Raw genomic sequence first — 17649 nt, 5'->3', positions numbered from 1 at the left:
CGGTGTATCGGCACGGCCTTCGCTTGGCGTCAGCGGCGCCGCTACAAAATCTTCTGTCTTCTCTTTTCTTGGCTCCTTCTTCTTCGTATCATTGCGGCCTTCGCTGGGCGTCAGCGGCGCCGGTACGACTGCGATGTTATCACCTGTCTTCTTCACAGCATCGTTGCAGCCTTCGCTTAGCGTCAGCGGCGCAGTTGCAGCTATTTTACCGTTGCTCAACGCTTGCGATGATGATTTTGGGGTCGTTCGACGATCACAGGCGTTGCGCTCTTCAACTCCTCCTCTGTCTTCGCCGCTACGGCCTTCGCGTGGCGTCAGCGGTAATGGCGGAGAAATACTGCCCTGATGGGTCATTTGTCCTAGTTCGCGTTCTACTGCGGGGCCGGCAGAGGACTGTCCTGCCTCCCCGCATTCGCGTTTCCCCAGGCCTGTCTGAACGGAGTGCACCGCTCGCAGTTGCGGAACTCGACGTTCGGTGTTCCGCAGACTTGGCATGCCGTTTGCGGTGCTTTAGTGCACTGAGGTGCTAGGTGACCGTTCTCGTTGCAGCGGTAGCAGCGACGCTGCGGGCATTTGCTGGCGCGATGTCCTGTTTCACTGCATGTGAAGCACGCGCCAACGAAGCGCGCGTTGTTACCACGGGCTTCGCCGTTGGCGACATTTGTCGTTGCCTGCTGCTGTTGGCCAGGATTCGCCGCTTGCGCTGGTGTGTTTTGCACCGCCGCGACGCTTTCCTTAGTCGTACCTTTCTTCTTCTTGGGCGTACGCTTTTTCTTGGTTTTACTCTGGCGTATGTCCTTCGCCACGGAGCTCTCCTCTTCAACTTCCGACACAGCAGCGATTTTCTGCGTCTGGCGGGACGATTTAGCTGGCAACGGCAAGATCGTTTCGCTTTCGTTGCGCTTGGAGTTCTTGCTGATCGCCAAGGCATCTTCATAACGCTCTCCGGCCTTTTGGATTTTCTTCAGCGATTTTGGCATACGGTTGCACAACGCGCTGCGGTAATCTGGGCGTATGTTGTTCCATACAATCCTTACCTGCTCGCGGCGTGACAGCTTCTCCGTCAGATGCGTGAGGTAGAAGTTGAAATACATGATGAAGGTCATAATCGATTCATCTTCGCCCTGCTTGCGATTGCGCAGCTCGTGCAGTAACTTAAACTCGCCGAGCTTACCTATGAACATCTTTCGGAAGGAGCTTTCAAAGCGTTCCCACGTCTTGAAGGTCGGTCGTGCGGCACGGTACCACAGGTCTGCTTCGCCGCTCAGCGTAGCATGTACCGTGTCGATCAAACGCTGATCGTCCACCTTGGAGCCGGCGCGACACTTGGCCAATCGCGTGATGAACATATCGGCCTTCGCGCGATCTCCTCCAGCGAAACTTATCTTCCAATTCTGTAATCTCTTCATCATTCGGTCGTCGGTCTTTCCCGGAACGCTCGTCTTGGTCGAGCTGTTCTTCTCTTCTTCGTCGCCGTTTTCCTCTTGCGATGGCGCTTGCCTTTTCGGTGATGGCGGCTTGCGTCGCTGTCGCTTGACGAGTCGTCGCTCGACGAGCTTTCGCTGGATGAGCTTTCGCTGGACGAGCTCTCATCTGACGATGAAGAGCACGACGTCGATGACGAAGATGAAGACGAAGACGAAGCTCTCCTTTTCTTGTGCTTCTTTACTTTGGTTCTCTTGTGCGAGGTTTGCACGACCTCATCTCCTGAGGATGAAGAGGAGGACGTGCCTCGCTTCTTGCGTCTCTTAGTCTTTTCACTTTTGCGAGAGGCGCGAGATTTTCCTCCGTCAGACGATGATGGCGACGGTGATGTCGAGCGCTTGCGACTATGCGTGTTACTTTCTCCGGACGATGACGACGCTTCCACAACCGACTCCCTTTTCTTCGAGGTTTTCTTTACCTTGCTGATCTCGGTACGTTTGAGCGTCGTATCGCCGCCGCATAGCGCTTCATCGTCTTTTGGCCGATGCTCCTTTGCTACCTGTGTCTTGCTGAGCGACGTACTCACGGCAGGGTGTTCGTCCACATGCGGTGTTATATCGCGCAACGGATGGTGAGAGCTCGACTCTCTCGGAAACGAAGGTGCTCGCGACGTATCCGAGTCGCTCTTGCCGCTATTGTGTCGCGAGCTGTGCGATGAACGGCGCGACGCGTTGGACGATGTTCGGGGAACCAACTCGTTGTCGAGGCGCATATTAATCGCGAGCAATTGATCCGTCTGATTCACCGATAACGCACGGATTTCGTGAATGAGCGTGCGCAGTAAATTGTCGGTCATACTCGACTGCGGGGGTGGTATTTGGACAATTGTCCGCGCTCCGTCGCTAATCTCCGATTCGCTACGCTTTGGCGACAGCGAGAATGCGTTCTCGCGAGACTTGGCGTCTCTCCGCGGTTTTTCAGGCGGGGTCAGCTCCGGGCCGCGAAAAAAATCGGTCGCCGCGGCGGTGTTATTCGCGGGCGCTTCTCGCACATGCTCGTCAGCTGCTGGCCACGTGGCTATCGTAGGGATCAACGGAGCTGGCAGTCCGCTCGTCGGCGCGGGCTCAAGCTCTTTCGGTCTCGGCGTTGCCGCGCGTGAGGTGAATATTCGCCTACGCACTTCTCCGTTTCAAAACGAATTTAAGTTTAATTCAAATTTTTCATAGATGTAATGTAAATATTGGTGCACTTTGATGTCGAGATATTCAAGAATACACTAAAATTGGGTAAATCTTGACCATATTTGACATGGTCATCTGCTGTGCGTTTCACTATACTGCCAATTCCATCTGCCTGACTTTTGCTACGGCCTGCTACACTATAATTATAAAATATCTTTGTAATTTGTGGGTGGATTTTTGGAGAATACTGAGTTATCAAATAAAATAGAGATTTATTTTTATACTGGCTGCTAGGTCCATCACTCATTATATGTAGTGTAGTTATACCTTTTACTTTTTTCAGGAAATAATTGAACTTATTGATTAGGTGAGCGATAGCAGCATCATCATGCCGAAGACAATCAGTGGCAGAGGCAAACCCTTGGCATAAGGACTGCGAATAATAATAACCAGTATGAAGACACACTTGATCCCTTGCCGCACCAACTGAACAGATTGAATTTCAGTGAAGTACTTGCAATTGTAATTTTCACTAAAATCTATAATTAAAAGTACTTCATTGGCATTCAGATTTTCTCTCAAGGTTTTTTTGTATTCTGTACTGGTGAGAGATTTTAAACTCATGTTCCATGATTGGAAGAATATTTTCTTCAAAAGTCTTGACTAATTCACATATTTTTACAAAATACTCCATTTTCTGTGGTCTTTGCAACAGAATTTGTTTATTTGTCTAAAGATTAATTCTGCTTTCACTTACATTTTGCCAATGAAAATTAGTTTTTAGACATTGTCTCCCAGGTCAAGCTTTTGATTATCTGGTGACAAGAATTTTCTTTGATTAGTCCATGTTTGAATAAAACATTAATCATTAAAAGAAAATTCTCGTGGACCGTACAAGCACATGTATCTGTCAGTTACCTTGAGAGACACACAATTATATGGTCGACATTTGCAAAATATAGTGTAACTAACTTGCGTTTTCTTATTTTCACTTTTAAATTTATTGTGCAGATCTAACAAATTACCATTCAGGTAACGCATTGGGACCAACTCACCATTTTTATTCTTTTTGCAAAATTTTTTATTTGGATCAATTGTAGTATTTTCTAAAACGAAATTATTCATTGACTCTCTGATGGCAGCAAATTTACTTTTTTTTCTTCTGTAATATTTTCTGGAGTCTACTGAGCTACCAATATTGTTTGAAAAACGTGGTACTATGTTTTTTATAATGAGTGTATGACATTGATATCTTTTTATGACTTGTCCTCTCAGAAATTTGGCTATGCTATGCTTATATTTATAATTATTATTATTTCTATACTTTATCCGCATTTGATCCAAGAAAGCTTCACTTGCAATTTAAAAATGAACCAATGTATTTAAAAATTAATAATATTCACAACTATGATTAAAATATGTTAACTGATTTTTATAATAAATAATTACCAATTTTTTTCTTATCGTATTATAATTTTTGGGTATCTCAGACAAGAGATCATCAACGCGTGAAGCAATTGGATCAGAAGGTTTGGATGGACCCATACTGAGCCATTGTAGTCTTTTTGAGACACGATTTAATGTTGTTGTTAAGTTTGCATTTTAAATTTCAAGCTTCACATTTTATTGATAGCAACGAAGACGGTTATTTATAGCCCTCTGAATACCAACCCGTTTTTGTTTGCTGAGTGGTTGTTCGATTTCCGTTACATTTGAACTTTTTTCTTTTAAATTAGCTCGGTATTTCCTTTTTCGATTTCGTTCGTACTTTCTTTTTTGCCGCTGATCTCTATTTGATAATTCACTAATAGTTTTAATTTTCCCATGAGCTTTCCTCTATTGGTATCTTTCTCTCTCACGATAAGAATAATTTTCATATTCAACCGGGTCATCTTTTATTTTTTGTCTTCTTTCTCGCATTAATTCGCGATGTTTCTCTAATCGAATGTTTCGTTTTTCCTCTTTTTCATTCTAATAGTTGCATGGAAAATATATGGCCGATTTTCTGTGAAGTCGAATGGCCAAAAAATTTTTTTTTCTGAAAATATGAAAAACTTATTGTATTTGATGTCAGATTTGTCCAAAAAAAATTTTTTAGAAAAATTTGAGCCTTCTATGACACTTTTTCAGATGCCCAAAGTTGGCCATTTTAGCGTTTTTTGGAAATGCATGAAAAACCACTAATATTCAAATAATTCCTAGATTAAAGTAGAATGATTCAAAAGTAAAAGTGCCCAGCAACTTTTTTGTTGGAAATTGTCCAAATTTTCAGAAAAAAGTATGCCAAAGTGATTGGAGCCACCTAAAGGAGTATGAATGGGAAAACATGAAAAAAAACATAAAACAAGAAATCTAATCGAGTTCAAACCGGACTTTCATTTCCTAAACTATGTAAAAAGCTTCCTAAAGATGTCAACTACTGGCTGATAAAGTTTTGTAATGGATCTTAACGTTTAACGCAATGTGGACAACAATGTGGCGAAAAACGTGCAAAAAAGGTCTGAAAATGGCTGTTTTCGGTAATTTTAGGCATTTTAGGCCTAGTTTTGACTTTTTATAAATATTTCAACGATAAATTACGTTCTGTCGAACGTTCGTAAGTACTGGATGTGATAAAAGATAAATTTATCACGTTTCCATGAATTTGCGAGAAATCCGGACATTTGTCGGCTGAATCTACAAAGGTCCGGATTTCTAGAAAATTTTGAAATTATCTCGGATAATTTTTTCCGAACTACTTTATATATATTTCAACGACAAATTTCATTCTGTCGAACGTTCGTAAGTACTGTATGTGATAAAATATAAATTTATCACGTTTCGATGAGTTTTCGAGAAATCCGGACATTTGTCGGCTGAATAGATAACGTTGTACCGATTGAATCGTTCACTGGGACGTGAGTCAATCAATTTCGTATTTCGAAAAAATTTATTTTTCAAATTGGTTCAATACATGCGCGGCTCCGTCAGACGTGCCGAATGTAAATACTCTCGTTGATTCGAGTCGTGTCATCGGATTCCAATTGTGAAAACATGTACGCATTTACGAAAGTAACGGACGACGACGACGACGACGACGACGTCTCGCCCTATCGGTTGAAACGTTTTGCGGGGACGTATTTTGAAAATTTTTTTTTTTTGAAAAATTTATTTTTTAAGTTGGTTCAACACGTGCACGCTTGTAACCCACGAAGAAGTCCGACGCGGGTCGTTTGGGTGGACTTGAACAGGCAATATAATTCAAATCTTTAAATTTTTACAAAAAACAGTTAATTAGATTTTTAAAAAAATTAGTATGAAAGCAAAATATTTTTTTCTCGATTTTCGGGAAATTTTAATTATCAATTTAAAAAATAAATTTTTTAGAATATACACTGAATTCACACATGTCCCCGCAAAAAAATTCAACCCATAAAGCGAGACGTCGTATTTGTTGACGTCGTCGTCGTCGTAGTCGTCGTCGTCCGTCACTTTCGTTAATGCGTGCACATGTTTTCACAATTGGGATCCGATGACACGACTCGAATCGACGAGAGTTTTTACATTCGGCACGCCCGTCGGAGCCACGCATGTATTTAACCAATTTAAAAATAAAATTTTTCAAAAACTAATTTAATGTTTTAATGTTATTCCACATAAAATGGTACCACATAAAAGGGTCAAAACAAAAAGGTCAATACCGGTAGGGTCAAAACTATTAAAAGGTCAAAGACAAAAAGGTCACAATTATGAAAAGGTCAAAAACCAAAAAGGTCAGCTCGAAAAAAGTTCAAAAAAAAAAAAATAAAAATGTATAGTTCAGTGCGAACAAACATATGTGCGAACATATATATGGCCGATTCTCTGTGAAATCGAATGGCCAAAAAATTTTTTTTTCTGCAAATATGAAAAACTTGCTGTTCCCGATGTCAGAAATGTCCCCAAATTTTATTAGAATTTTTGGGACCGTCTATCACTCTTTTTCAGAGGCCCGAAGTTGGCCATTTTAGGGTTTTTTTGAAATTCATGAAAAATCACTAATATTAAAATAATTCCTGGATCAGGGTAGAATGATTCAAAAGTAAAAGTGCCCAGCAACTTTTTTGTTGGAAATTGTCCAAATTTTCAGAAAAAAAATATGCCAAAGTGATTGGAGCCACCCAAAGAGAGCATAGTGGGAAAACATTAAAAAAAAAACATAAAACAAGAAATCTACTCGAGTTCGAACCGGACTTTCATTTCCTAAACTATGTAAAAAGCTTCCCAAAGATGTCAACTAATGCCTGATAAAGTTTTGTAATGGGTCTTAAAGTTTAACGCAATGTAGACAACAATGTGTGGCGAAAAACATGCAAAAAAGGCCTGAAAATGGCTGTTTTTGGTGATTTTAGGCATTTTGGGCCTATTTTTGACCTTTTTTGCATGTTTTTCGCCACACATTGTTGTCTACATTGCGTTAAACTTTAAGACCCATTACAAAACTTTATCAGGCAGTAGTTGACATCTTTGGGAAGCTTTTTACATAGTTTAGGAAATGAAAGTCCGGTTCGAACTCGATTAGATTTCATCATTTATGTCCCTTTGGCAGTTTTTTTGCTTTACACTTACCTAGATTGTTCCAATCACTTTGGCATATTTTTTTTCTGAAAATTTGGACAATTTCCAACAAAAAAGTTGCTGGGCACTTTTACTTTTGAATCATTCTACCCTGATCCAGGAATTATTTGAATATTTGTGATTTTTCATGAATTTCAAAAAAACCCTAAAATGGCCAACTTCGGGCCTCTGAAAAAGAGTGATAGACGGTCCCAAAAATTCTAATAAAATTTGGGGACATTTCTGACATCGGGAACAGCAAGTTTTTCATATTTGCAGAAAAAAAAATTTTTTGGCCATTCGATTTCACAGAGAATCGGCCATATACGTAACTCCGACTGTTTATATACATAGTTACCCGGTCGTGCGCTTCGTGGTTAGTATCGTACCGATTATCGTGATCGCGATCGTTCTTCTCGCGTACTTAAATTATTCGCGGCATATTTTAATTTGGTGAAAATGGCCGAGATTATTCAAAAAGGAAAAACGCCGTACCTCCACTACGAAGGATTCATCTACACCGTGCATTATCGTAACGGTAAGTGTATATTTATTCTGTCTCTGTGCGTTCTCTCTTGAAGGTATTCTCTTGTAGGTTCAACTACGTACTGGAGATGCCAAAGGAAGACACAGTGCTCTGCTCGAATCACCACCGTTCAAGATGGGCATGAGATAACGGTGAAGAAAGGGGGAGATGCAGAGTCTCACGAGCCAGCGCACGCCCCGAATCCAGATGAAGTCGAAGTCGAGGATACTATCGAACCTCAAGCGAAAAGCGGCTGAACATCCTGAAGCTCCACCGTCAAGGTTGATGCGGTGCTTGCAGGATGCCGACGATGCTGTGCTGGCTCAACTTCCCGACCGCATGAATATTCGGAAGCAACTGCAGCGAGAGCGCCTCAAGGAGATGCCTTCGAACCCGACATCTATCGAGGATCTACGAGCTATACCGGACATGTTTCAAACAACTAAGCTGGGCGAGAATTTTTTATTATATGATTCTTTAAACGATAATCTAGCGTGCGGTCGTATCATCATGTTCGCGACGCGACAAAATTTGAAAGTTCTATTTCGGTCTCCTGTTTGGTACGTTGATGGTACTTTTAGTACCGTTCCGACTATTTTTTTTCAGTTGTTTGCTGTGATGGGGTCTGCTACTCAAGTGCGGCAAGGTGTCGAGCGAGTCATAACAGCGCCTCTAGTCTACGCGCTGATGGAAGGAAAGGAGACAGAAGCCTACGCAAAAGTATTTGAAATCATCCGTGATCGTGGACAACATTTTGGATTTCAACTTCGACACTCTGTACGTGTGATGTCCGACTTCGAGCTGGCAATCATCAACGCAGCTTCAGCTGGCATTGAAGGAACTGTGTCACTCTGCTTATTTCATCTATGCCAATCCGTGTATCGCCGCATATCCCGAGATGGACTGAAGAGAGCTTATCGAGATCAAGAACCCGTACGGCGAGCCTCGAGAATGATGTGCGCCTTGGCATTCGTCCCAACTGATCAGGTCGAAGAGACTTTTGATCTATTTGCGGAGCAAGAAGATCTTCCTGAAATCTTTCTTCCAATTGCAGATTACTTTGAGGTAAATGATACGTACATTACTATTATTTACAATTTGGAATTTTTCGGGTTATGAAATAATTTTTGGAAATTTTACTATAAGTTTTTAATCGTTTTATTGCAATTCATATTGTGAATTATTATTTAAATTTGTCATACAATGAATCATTGTTCTCTTGAAATCTTCCGAGTCCTTTTAACATTTTAATGCAATGTTATAAATGATTACATAGAAACGATCCTTATCTTAATTTTTAAATTATAAACATTTTTTATAAAATACATTTAACCAAAGATCATTTTTTTTAAAGTTATATTTTTTAAATATAATTTTAATGAATGATTTTATTACTCTTCCTTCAATTCTGGATTCTCATCCAGAATCTCTTTACATTCTGGTTTACTTCTTAATTTTTCAGTTAACTAACGATATTTTTTTTCCCAAAATGACAATTCTGCATTTTCTTTATTTATTACAGGATTGGAATTTTCTTTATCATGATCTACGTTCGAACAATTTATTTTGTAACTTTTCCTATTTTCTGCTCTTTTTTCTTCGATTTTTAAAATTAATTGTTCATGTTGTTCTTCCTCCTCTTCTTTGTTTTGCGACATATCGCTTAATTCTTCTCCTTCATTTTTTTCGTTAATTTCAGAATTATTCTTTAATTCTTCAATTTTTTTTTCTTCATCGGAGGTAGCATTTGTTAAGGTCTCGAATTGTGGCGAATCGCTCTCTTCTGATTCCTCATCTGATACTGATGGGCTCGTCGGTGAATAATATTCTTCCTCCGATTCGATATAATTTGAATAACTCATGCTATCGGATTTTTTTCGAAAGTCCCATAAGTATCTATTCTCTGGCTTTTCTCATGAAATATGTTGAACCGTGGTCGGCCACCCATCCAACCTGTGCCGTTGGTGGTTTAGCTGCTCTCTGAGCCACATCCGTTTTTATTTTTTCTTCAGTTCCTTGTTCGGTCATTCCGAGGTCCTGTTTAGAAAAAAATTAAAAAATTAAATTATATTCGAAATTAAAAAAATTTAAAAAATAAAATTGTTACAAAAAAATTACCGAATCTTTCGTAGAATTGAAGTCGTTAGCAACGTCTTCGCCGTCATACTTCAAATTTTGTTCGTTTACAGTCGGAGGCTGCTGCTGCTGTTGCTGCTGCTGCTGTTGAGCCGACGACGCCACTGTCGCGGCGTTGTCTAAGTCTTTGTTGGAAGCGCTGTCCTTCGATGTGTCAGTAGGCACCAAGTCTTTCGATTTGGATTCACTAATAATCGGTGATTGAATAACCGGCTGTAAAAAATAATATATAAATATAATTATAAATTTTAGGAGAGAAATTTAAAAAATAAAATTGTTACAAAAAAGTTACCGAATCTTTCGTTGAGCTTTCGTCGTCAGCAACTTCATCGCCGTCAGACTTCAAATTTTTTTCTTTTACAGTCGGAGGCTGCTGCTACTGCTGCTTTTGCTGAGACGACGAAAACACCGACGACGGCGCCGACGGTGACGACGACGAAGATTTTTATACCACCTTCTTCTTTTTCGATCGAAAGTTAATGATTTTTTATTTTCAATCATAAAGATAATAAAAAAAAATGAATTTGTCCTTCATATTCACCTTTGAACTTGGAGATGATGCGGGCTGGTTATTTACGGAATCCGAAGCAACCGGTAGGGCCTCTATCTTGGCTAGCTTAAACTGCGACTCCTTCTTAATTTCGTAATGAAAAATATGAAAGTTGAATTATTAATTTCACAAGAAAAATTTAAAAAATAAAATTGTTAAACAATAAGTACCAAATCTTTCGTTGGATTTCCGATAGCATCATCTTCGCTGTCATCATCTCTAATAATATTTATTTTTATTTTCTTCTTAGGAGGCTACAGCTGCTCCTGCTCCTGTGACAACGACCGCGACGGCGACGACGACGACGAAGATTCTTTATTGTCCTTCTTGATTTTCTAACGAGGGAATTGATTGTTTTATTTTCATTCATATGCATATTAAAAAAAATGAATTGTCCTTTATATTTACCTTTGTTTTTTCATATAATGCGGGCTCGATATTAATGAAATTAGTTTTATCCCGTAGAGCATGTTTCTTGTCTGATTTTACGTTCGACTCCTTCTTCTTTTCGAACTGAAAAATATGAAAGTTCAATTTTAAAGGACCCCGGGAAGTTAACAAGGCACCGTAGGTCCCGGTTAAATGGGCTGAAAATTTTTTTGGTAGTAGATTTTGACCTCCTGAACATAAAACCTTATGGGCGGTACTCGATCCTGCGAGCCGTTTTCGAGAAAAAAATTATTAAAGTCTCGTCCTTTTGCGGTGACCCGACATAACCCCTCTGCGCCAGTTGAGCGTCGCGCGCGATCATTCAACGCAACCGATGTCTTTCGCTATGCACAAATAATGATAAAATAAAGTTGTAACCCAAGAAATGGGATCATTTCGCGTAATTTTATGTTCATGATGCTAAAAAATAAAAAAAATATGAAATAAAATTGATTGATATGATCATAAAACTCTGACAGAGAGTACATAACGAAGACGCGTTATGATAGAATATAATTTTTCTCTACCACTTGATTGCAGACGCGATTTTAAGAAAATTCTAATGAATAAAAAAATATCTCGGAGTCTTAAAAATGTAAGCCCTAGGTCTGAGATACTTTGAATGAATTTTTATTGCATAAAATACTAAAATCGTGGACAAATCAAACGTTCAAGTCGATCGGATACATTTTCAAGTAATGTCGATCAGAATGAACGTTTGTTCGAGGTAAACAATAATTTGAGGAAATTCCATGAAAAATAAAGATATCTAGGGGTCTTGAAACGTATCAGGACAACGTTTGCTACATTGCGATGGATGGAGATAAATGTACTCATCGATCACCAGCTTTTGCAATAGGTCCAATATTTAGGCAGCACGTCTTAGTTACTTTGAATAACTTTTTAACGATAATCTTTATTTCTTGGTTGGCCGATCAACATTCATCATATTTAAATTTTTTTCAGATGTCTTCAGAATTTCGCATTAATCTTTGTTATGCTCTAGAATGAGCTAGGGAGCTTCAATCGAACTTTTAAAACGGTAAAAATTTATTAAAATTTGACAAGAAATTCAAAAAAATTTTTTCAAATTTTTTTATCAGAACCATCGGGTTCCAGGTACCTTTTTTGTTAAAAATAACGTTTTTCGGTTCCAGATGCTATCGCCTTCAATTAAAAAATCTGGAAAAATTTGAGATTATGAATTTTGATGAACAAAATGAGAAAAAAATTTTTCCACATTTTTTGAGGCTCCGTAACGCCTTAAAAAAATTAATTTCGTGAAAAAAAGCGGTTCTTCAGCTCTAGGCTGAATGGACATGAATGAAAAATTCTGAAAAAATTCAAGGAATCGTTTTTTGACGTCAGAATTCAGAAAAAAATACTCCGGTCTGGTACATCGAACCATTTCACCAAAAATAAAATAATTTAAATTTTCAATGATTTTTTCTGAAGGCCTGAAGCGCTCGGAAAATCTGAAAAAATTCAAGATTGTTTGGATTGTTGAAAATTACCTTCATGAATTTTTTCAGATTTTTTAATAGCTTCAGGCTTTCAGAAAAAATACAGATAGAAAATGGACGTCTATAGGGGAGGAGGGGGGTAGGAGGGGGGAGGGGGTCCGAAATTTTGGTTTAAGCACTTTTGTATCATGTACTATAACATACCAAAATTTCAGGAAAATCCGTGAACCTCGCCCACAGGTTTATTTGAAAAATTCTGAATCTGACCCATAATTATCACGTTTTAATAATTTTGATGGCCTACGATAGCTGACTAACTTGATCGCCAGCTTTTGCAATAGGTCCAAGACTCAGGCAGCGCTTCTGTCTGACTTTGAATAATTTTTCAATGATAATCATTACTTTTTTGTATTATTGCATTTTGCAGTACTGTTTGAGTCGATCGCCAACCTTTGCAAACAATTTCGATAGGAGTGAATGTTATTATCAAGTAAACAAGAATTATAGAAAATGATGTGAGAAATTAAGGTACCTAGGAGCATTAAAAAATATAACTATCACGTTTCACTAATTCTGATAGCCTAAGATAGCTTAGTAACTTGATCGCCAGCTTTTGCAATAGGTCCGAAACTCTGGCAGCACGTCTGCTTTAAATTGAATAATTTTTCAACGATAATCATCACTTTTTTGTTGAACGATCTACTGTTCGAGTCGATCGCAAACATTTGCAAGCAATTTCGGTGAAAGTAAATGTTATTATCAGTAAAAAAAAAATTTTAGAAAATTGCGTGAAAAATTAAGGCATCTAGGAGTCCTAAAAATATAACAATCACGTTTTATTCATTCTGATGGCCTAGGATAGTTTAAAAACTTGTTCGCCAGCTTTTGCAATAGGTCCGAAACTCTGGCAGCGCGTCTGCCTTACATTGAATAACTTTTTAATGATTATGACCTTTTTTTGTTGGCTGATCTTCTGTTCGAGTCAATCGCCAACATTTGCAAGGAATTTCGATCGGAGTAAACGTTATTTTCCGGTAAACAAGAATTGTCAAAAATTGCGTCAAAAATTAATGCATCTAGGAGTCTTCAAAAATATAACAATCACGTTTTAATAATTCTGATGGCCTACGATAGCTGACTAACTTGATCGCCAGCTCTTGCAATAGGTCCAAGACTCAGGCAGCGCTTCTGTCTGACTTTGAAAAATTTTTCAACGATAGTCATTACTTTTTTGTTGAATGATCTACTGTTCGAGTCGATCGCCAACATTTGCAAGCAATTTCAATGAAAGTAAATGTTATTATCAGTTAAAAAAGAATTTGAGAAAATTGCGTCAAAAATTAAGGCATCTAGTAGTCTTAAAAAATATAACAATCACGTTTTAATATTTCTGATGGCCTAGGATAGCTTAGTTACTTGATCGCCAGCTTTTGCAATAGGTCCGAAACGCTGCAGCTCTTCCGTCTGACTTTGAATAATTTTTTATCGATTATGACCTTTTTTTTGATTGCTGATCTCCTGTTCGAGTCGATCGCCAACTTTTGCAAGGAATCTCGATCGGAGTAAACGTTATTTTCCGGTAGACAAGCGATTGTAAAAAACCTGATTGTTATATATTTCAAGACTCCGAGATACCTTAATTTTTGACGTAATTTTCTAAAATTCTTTTTTAACTGATAATAACATTTACTTTCATTAAAATTGCTTGCAAATGTTGGCGATCGACTCGAACAGTAGATCGTTTAACAAAAAAGTAATGATTATCGTTGAAAAATTATTCAAAGTCAGACAGAAGCGCTGCCTGATTCTTGGACCTATTGCAAAAGCTGTCGATCAAGTTATTAAGCTATCCTAGGCCATCACAATTATAAAAACGTGATTCTTATATTTTTCAGGACTTCTAGATACCTTAATTTTTCACGCAATTTTTTACAATTCTTGTTTACCGGAAAATAACGTTTACTCCGATCGAAATTCCTTGCAAATGTTGGCGATCGACTCGAACAGAAGATCAGCCAACAACAAAAGGTCATAATCATTAAAAAATTATTCAATGTAAGGCAGACGTGCTGCCTGAGTCTTGTACCTTTTGCAAAAGCTGGCGATCAAGTTATTAAGCTATCCTAGGCCATCACAATTATAAATACGTTATTGTTATATTTTTTAAGACTCCTAGATATCTTAATTATTCATGCAATTTTTTACAATTCTTGTTTACCGGAAAATAACGTTTACTCCGATTGAAATTGCTTGCAAATGTTGGCGATTAACCTGAACAGAAGATCAGCCAACAAAAAAAGGTCATAATCATTAAAAAATTATTGAATGTTAGGCAGACGAGCTGCCAGAGTTTTGGACCTATTGCAAAAGCTGGCGATCAAGTTACTAAGCTATCTTAGGCTATTAGAATAAGTTAAACGTGATAGTTATATTTTTTAATGCTCCTAGGTACCTTAATTTCTCACTTCATTTTCTATAATTCTTGTTTACCTGATAATAACATTCACTCCTATCGAAATTGCTTGCAAAGGTTGGCGATCGACTCGAACAGTTGATTGGCCAACCAAGAAATGAAAATTATCGTTAAAAAATTATTCAAAGTAACTAAGACGTGCTGCCTAAGTATTGGACCTATCGCAAAAGCTGGTGATCGATGAGTACATTTATCTCCATCCATCGCAATGTAGCAAACGCTGTCCTGATACGTTTCAAGACCCCTAGATATCTTTATTTTTCATGGAATTTTCTCAAATTACTGTTTACCTCGAACAAACGTTCATTCTGATCGACATTACTTGAAAATGTATGCGATCGACTTGAACGTTTGATTTGTCCACGATTTTAGTATTTTATGCGATAAAAATTCATTTAAAGTACCTCAGACCTAGGGCTTACATTTTTAAGACTCCGAGATATTTTTTCATTCATTTGAATTTTCTGAAAATCGCGTCTGCAATCAAGTGGTAGAGAAAAATTATATTCTATCATAACGCGTCTTCGTTATGTACTCTCTGTTAGAGTTTTATGATCATATTAATCAATTTTATTTCATATTTTTTCTATTATTCAGCATCATGAAGATAAAATTACGCGAAATCATCCCATTTCTTGGGTTACTTGGGTTACTTTATTTTATCATTATTTGTGCATAGCGAAAGACATCGGTTGCGTTGAATGATCGCGCGCTACGCTCAACTGGCGCAGAGGGGTTATGTCGGGTCACCGCAGAAGGACGAGACTTTAATAATTTTTTTCTCGAAAACGGCTCGCAGGATCGAGTACCGCCCATAAGGTTTTATGTTCAGGAGGTCAAAATCTACTACCAAAAAAATTTTCAGCCCATTTAACCGGGACCCACGGTGCCTTGTTAACTTTCCGGGGTCCTTTGAAAAAATTTAAAAAATAAATTTGAAAGTTCATATCTTACCTCAAAAGAACTGCTTGGGTCTTCATTTTTTTTCGGGAAATCTTATTCGTGTAATTCACTTTTTCATCTGATAGAACTTTGATCTTCTAAAGAATAAAGGTACATATTAAATTTTATTAAATAATTTATTATATAAATTTTGAATAACTTTTACCTTTTTCTTCGCGGCGCCTGTATTGGGTTCAGCTTCTGTTGCTTTCCGCTTGGTTGCTTTACCTTGTTTCTTAGGTGGAATGGGCTCATCTGTTTCAGGCTCTTTTGCTTCCTTTTCGAGTTCGTTTAAAGTTATTTCCTCATTTTCTGTTAATAAAGCGTCCGATAAAAATATTTTAAGATCACGATCGACCAAATTATATCCTTCCGGCTTCTTTTCGTTTATTTTTAAAGAATTGAGATTTTCAAATCTGAAACAAATTTATTTTTATTTAAATTTATTTTCTAAAATAGCGTAATTTTTGATTTTCTTGTTTTATAATGTGACGTTGCGCTATAGGCGAACGTCGGAGCACGCAAGCGACGCGTCATAAACGCGTCTGATGTGAGGTTTTCTCGTGAATGTGTGCATGAGTCGCGACCATTGTAGCCGGTACCACTGTGGCCTCTCGCGAGTGCAGTACCACGTGACTGCGCGTGAGCGACCCGTGCCCGATTACAAGTCGCGAACTCGGAGCGAAGATCGTCGCGTGCTAATTAGCAGACGATCGGAGGCCCTCGTTGGCTGAGTGGGTAAGGCTCTTGCCTGCTGAAACAACGAGGTGCCGAAGGGCTTAAGTTCAAATCCTGACAGGAGCAATTTCGCTTTTGGTGATTTTTCGCCTGGCAGGATTGGAACTCGGGTCCGAAGTGGTTCGGAATCCACTATAAACTGTAGGGCTAGTTGTGGTGCGTTTACGCATCACAACTATAGGGACAAAATTATAAAACACAAAAACCCAAGCATGAAATGTGGCAGACCGGTTAATCACCGAAGAGTGATTCCAAGGCCAATCATAAAAGAAATAGAAAATAGAAATAGCAGACGATCGGAGACTTGTATTTCGACCGTTGAGCAGTGTAGAGCTGAGTTGAGTTGTTCAGTTTTTCTTTGGAGTTGCTTTTGCGGAGTATCTTGTAGTCGAGTGTGTGTGTGGAGTGAGTCGTGAATTGTTGAGTGAAAGTTGGTCTAGGTGCGTGTTGGTGAGAGTGAGAAGTTGGTGGCCACGTGCTTGAGCGTGTGTGCTGGCGAGACGTGCGGCGCACCAAGTCGACATCAACGCGACGTATTTCGACCTTCCGGCCCGTCCCTGTTCGCGTCTGTGGCCAACAGACGTCAACGAGGAAAGCAGCAGAAACTCCTAGGACCCCGGCGACGCGGAGTCTACCCGTGCGGTCGCGAGCCTCGAGAGCGAGGAATACTGTGAGTAGCCTTTGGTATTACCGCGCTTCGCATAGACCCTCCGAACGGCAACGCAGCTCGCGTCCGCGACCCGGTGTGAATGAGAGTGGAATAGCTCCGGCTACGAATGAATGGGTGATTCAGAGTAGATTGAATAAAATAGAATCTTTGTATTTATTGAAATTCACTGTTTTATTATTTACAAGATCCGTCGTTTTCCTTTCCTCTCTCTCTCTCGCGGATTTTCTCGTTTACAGGTGTTTTTCTAGGTGCAGTGTTGCAGTTGCAGGAGTCCCCGCTCCATACCCGTCGACGTCCCCTCCAGGAGGAGAGTCGTACCCGCGACTCTAAAGTAGTATCTCGCGTTCCTCCCGTCCCTAAATAGCTAGCCGGACCCTGGCCGGCGACGAGCAGTCGCTCGTCTATTACGTGCAACCTATTACGTGTAAGTGCGTAATGACGCGATTTTTTTAATTCATCAACATCATCATCATCATCATCATTATTTCTTTCCGTATTGCATTTTTCGTAATCGTGCTTTAAAAATGCCTTATTGTACATT

The 17649-nt window shown here is 39.2% G+C and overlaps 1 protein-coding gene across 1 annotated transcript; it reads right to left on the bottom strand.

Moving 5' to 3' along the window:
- Nucleotides 1-1408: 1408 nt before the first annotated feature.
- LOC111693277 (suppressor protein SRP40-like) lies at nt 1409-2281 on the bottom strand. The gene has a single exon (XM_023457626.1). The coding sequence runs from the start codon at nt 2279-2281 to the stop codon at nt 1409-1411; it is 873 nt and encodes a 290-aa protein (XP_023313394.1).
- Between the last annotated feature and the right edge of the window lie 15368 nt (nt 2282-17649).

Source organism: Trichogramma pretiosum, unplaced genomic scaffold, assembly GCF_000599845.2.
Source record: "Trichogramma pretiosum strain Unisexual culture from Peru unplaced genomic scaffold, Tpre_2.0 scaffold198, whole genome shotgun sequence".
Classification (NCBI taxonomy): domain Eukaryota; kingdom Metazoa; phylum Arthropoda; class Insecta; order Hymenoptera; family Trichogrammatidae; genus Trichogramma; species Trichogramma pretiosum.
This window is presented reverse-complemented; position numbering and strand designations above follow the sequence as displayed.

Coding starts and splice junctions, on each gene's coding strand:
- LOC111693277 (XM_023457626.1), bottom strand. CDS start 2,281: ATGACCGACAATTTACTGCGCACGCTCATTCACGAAATCCGTGCGTTA.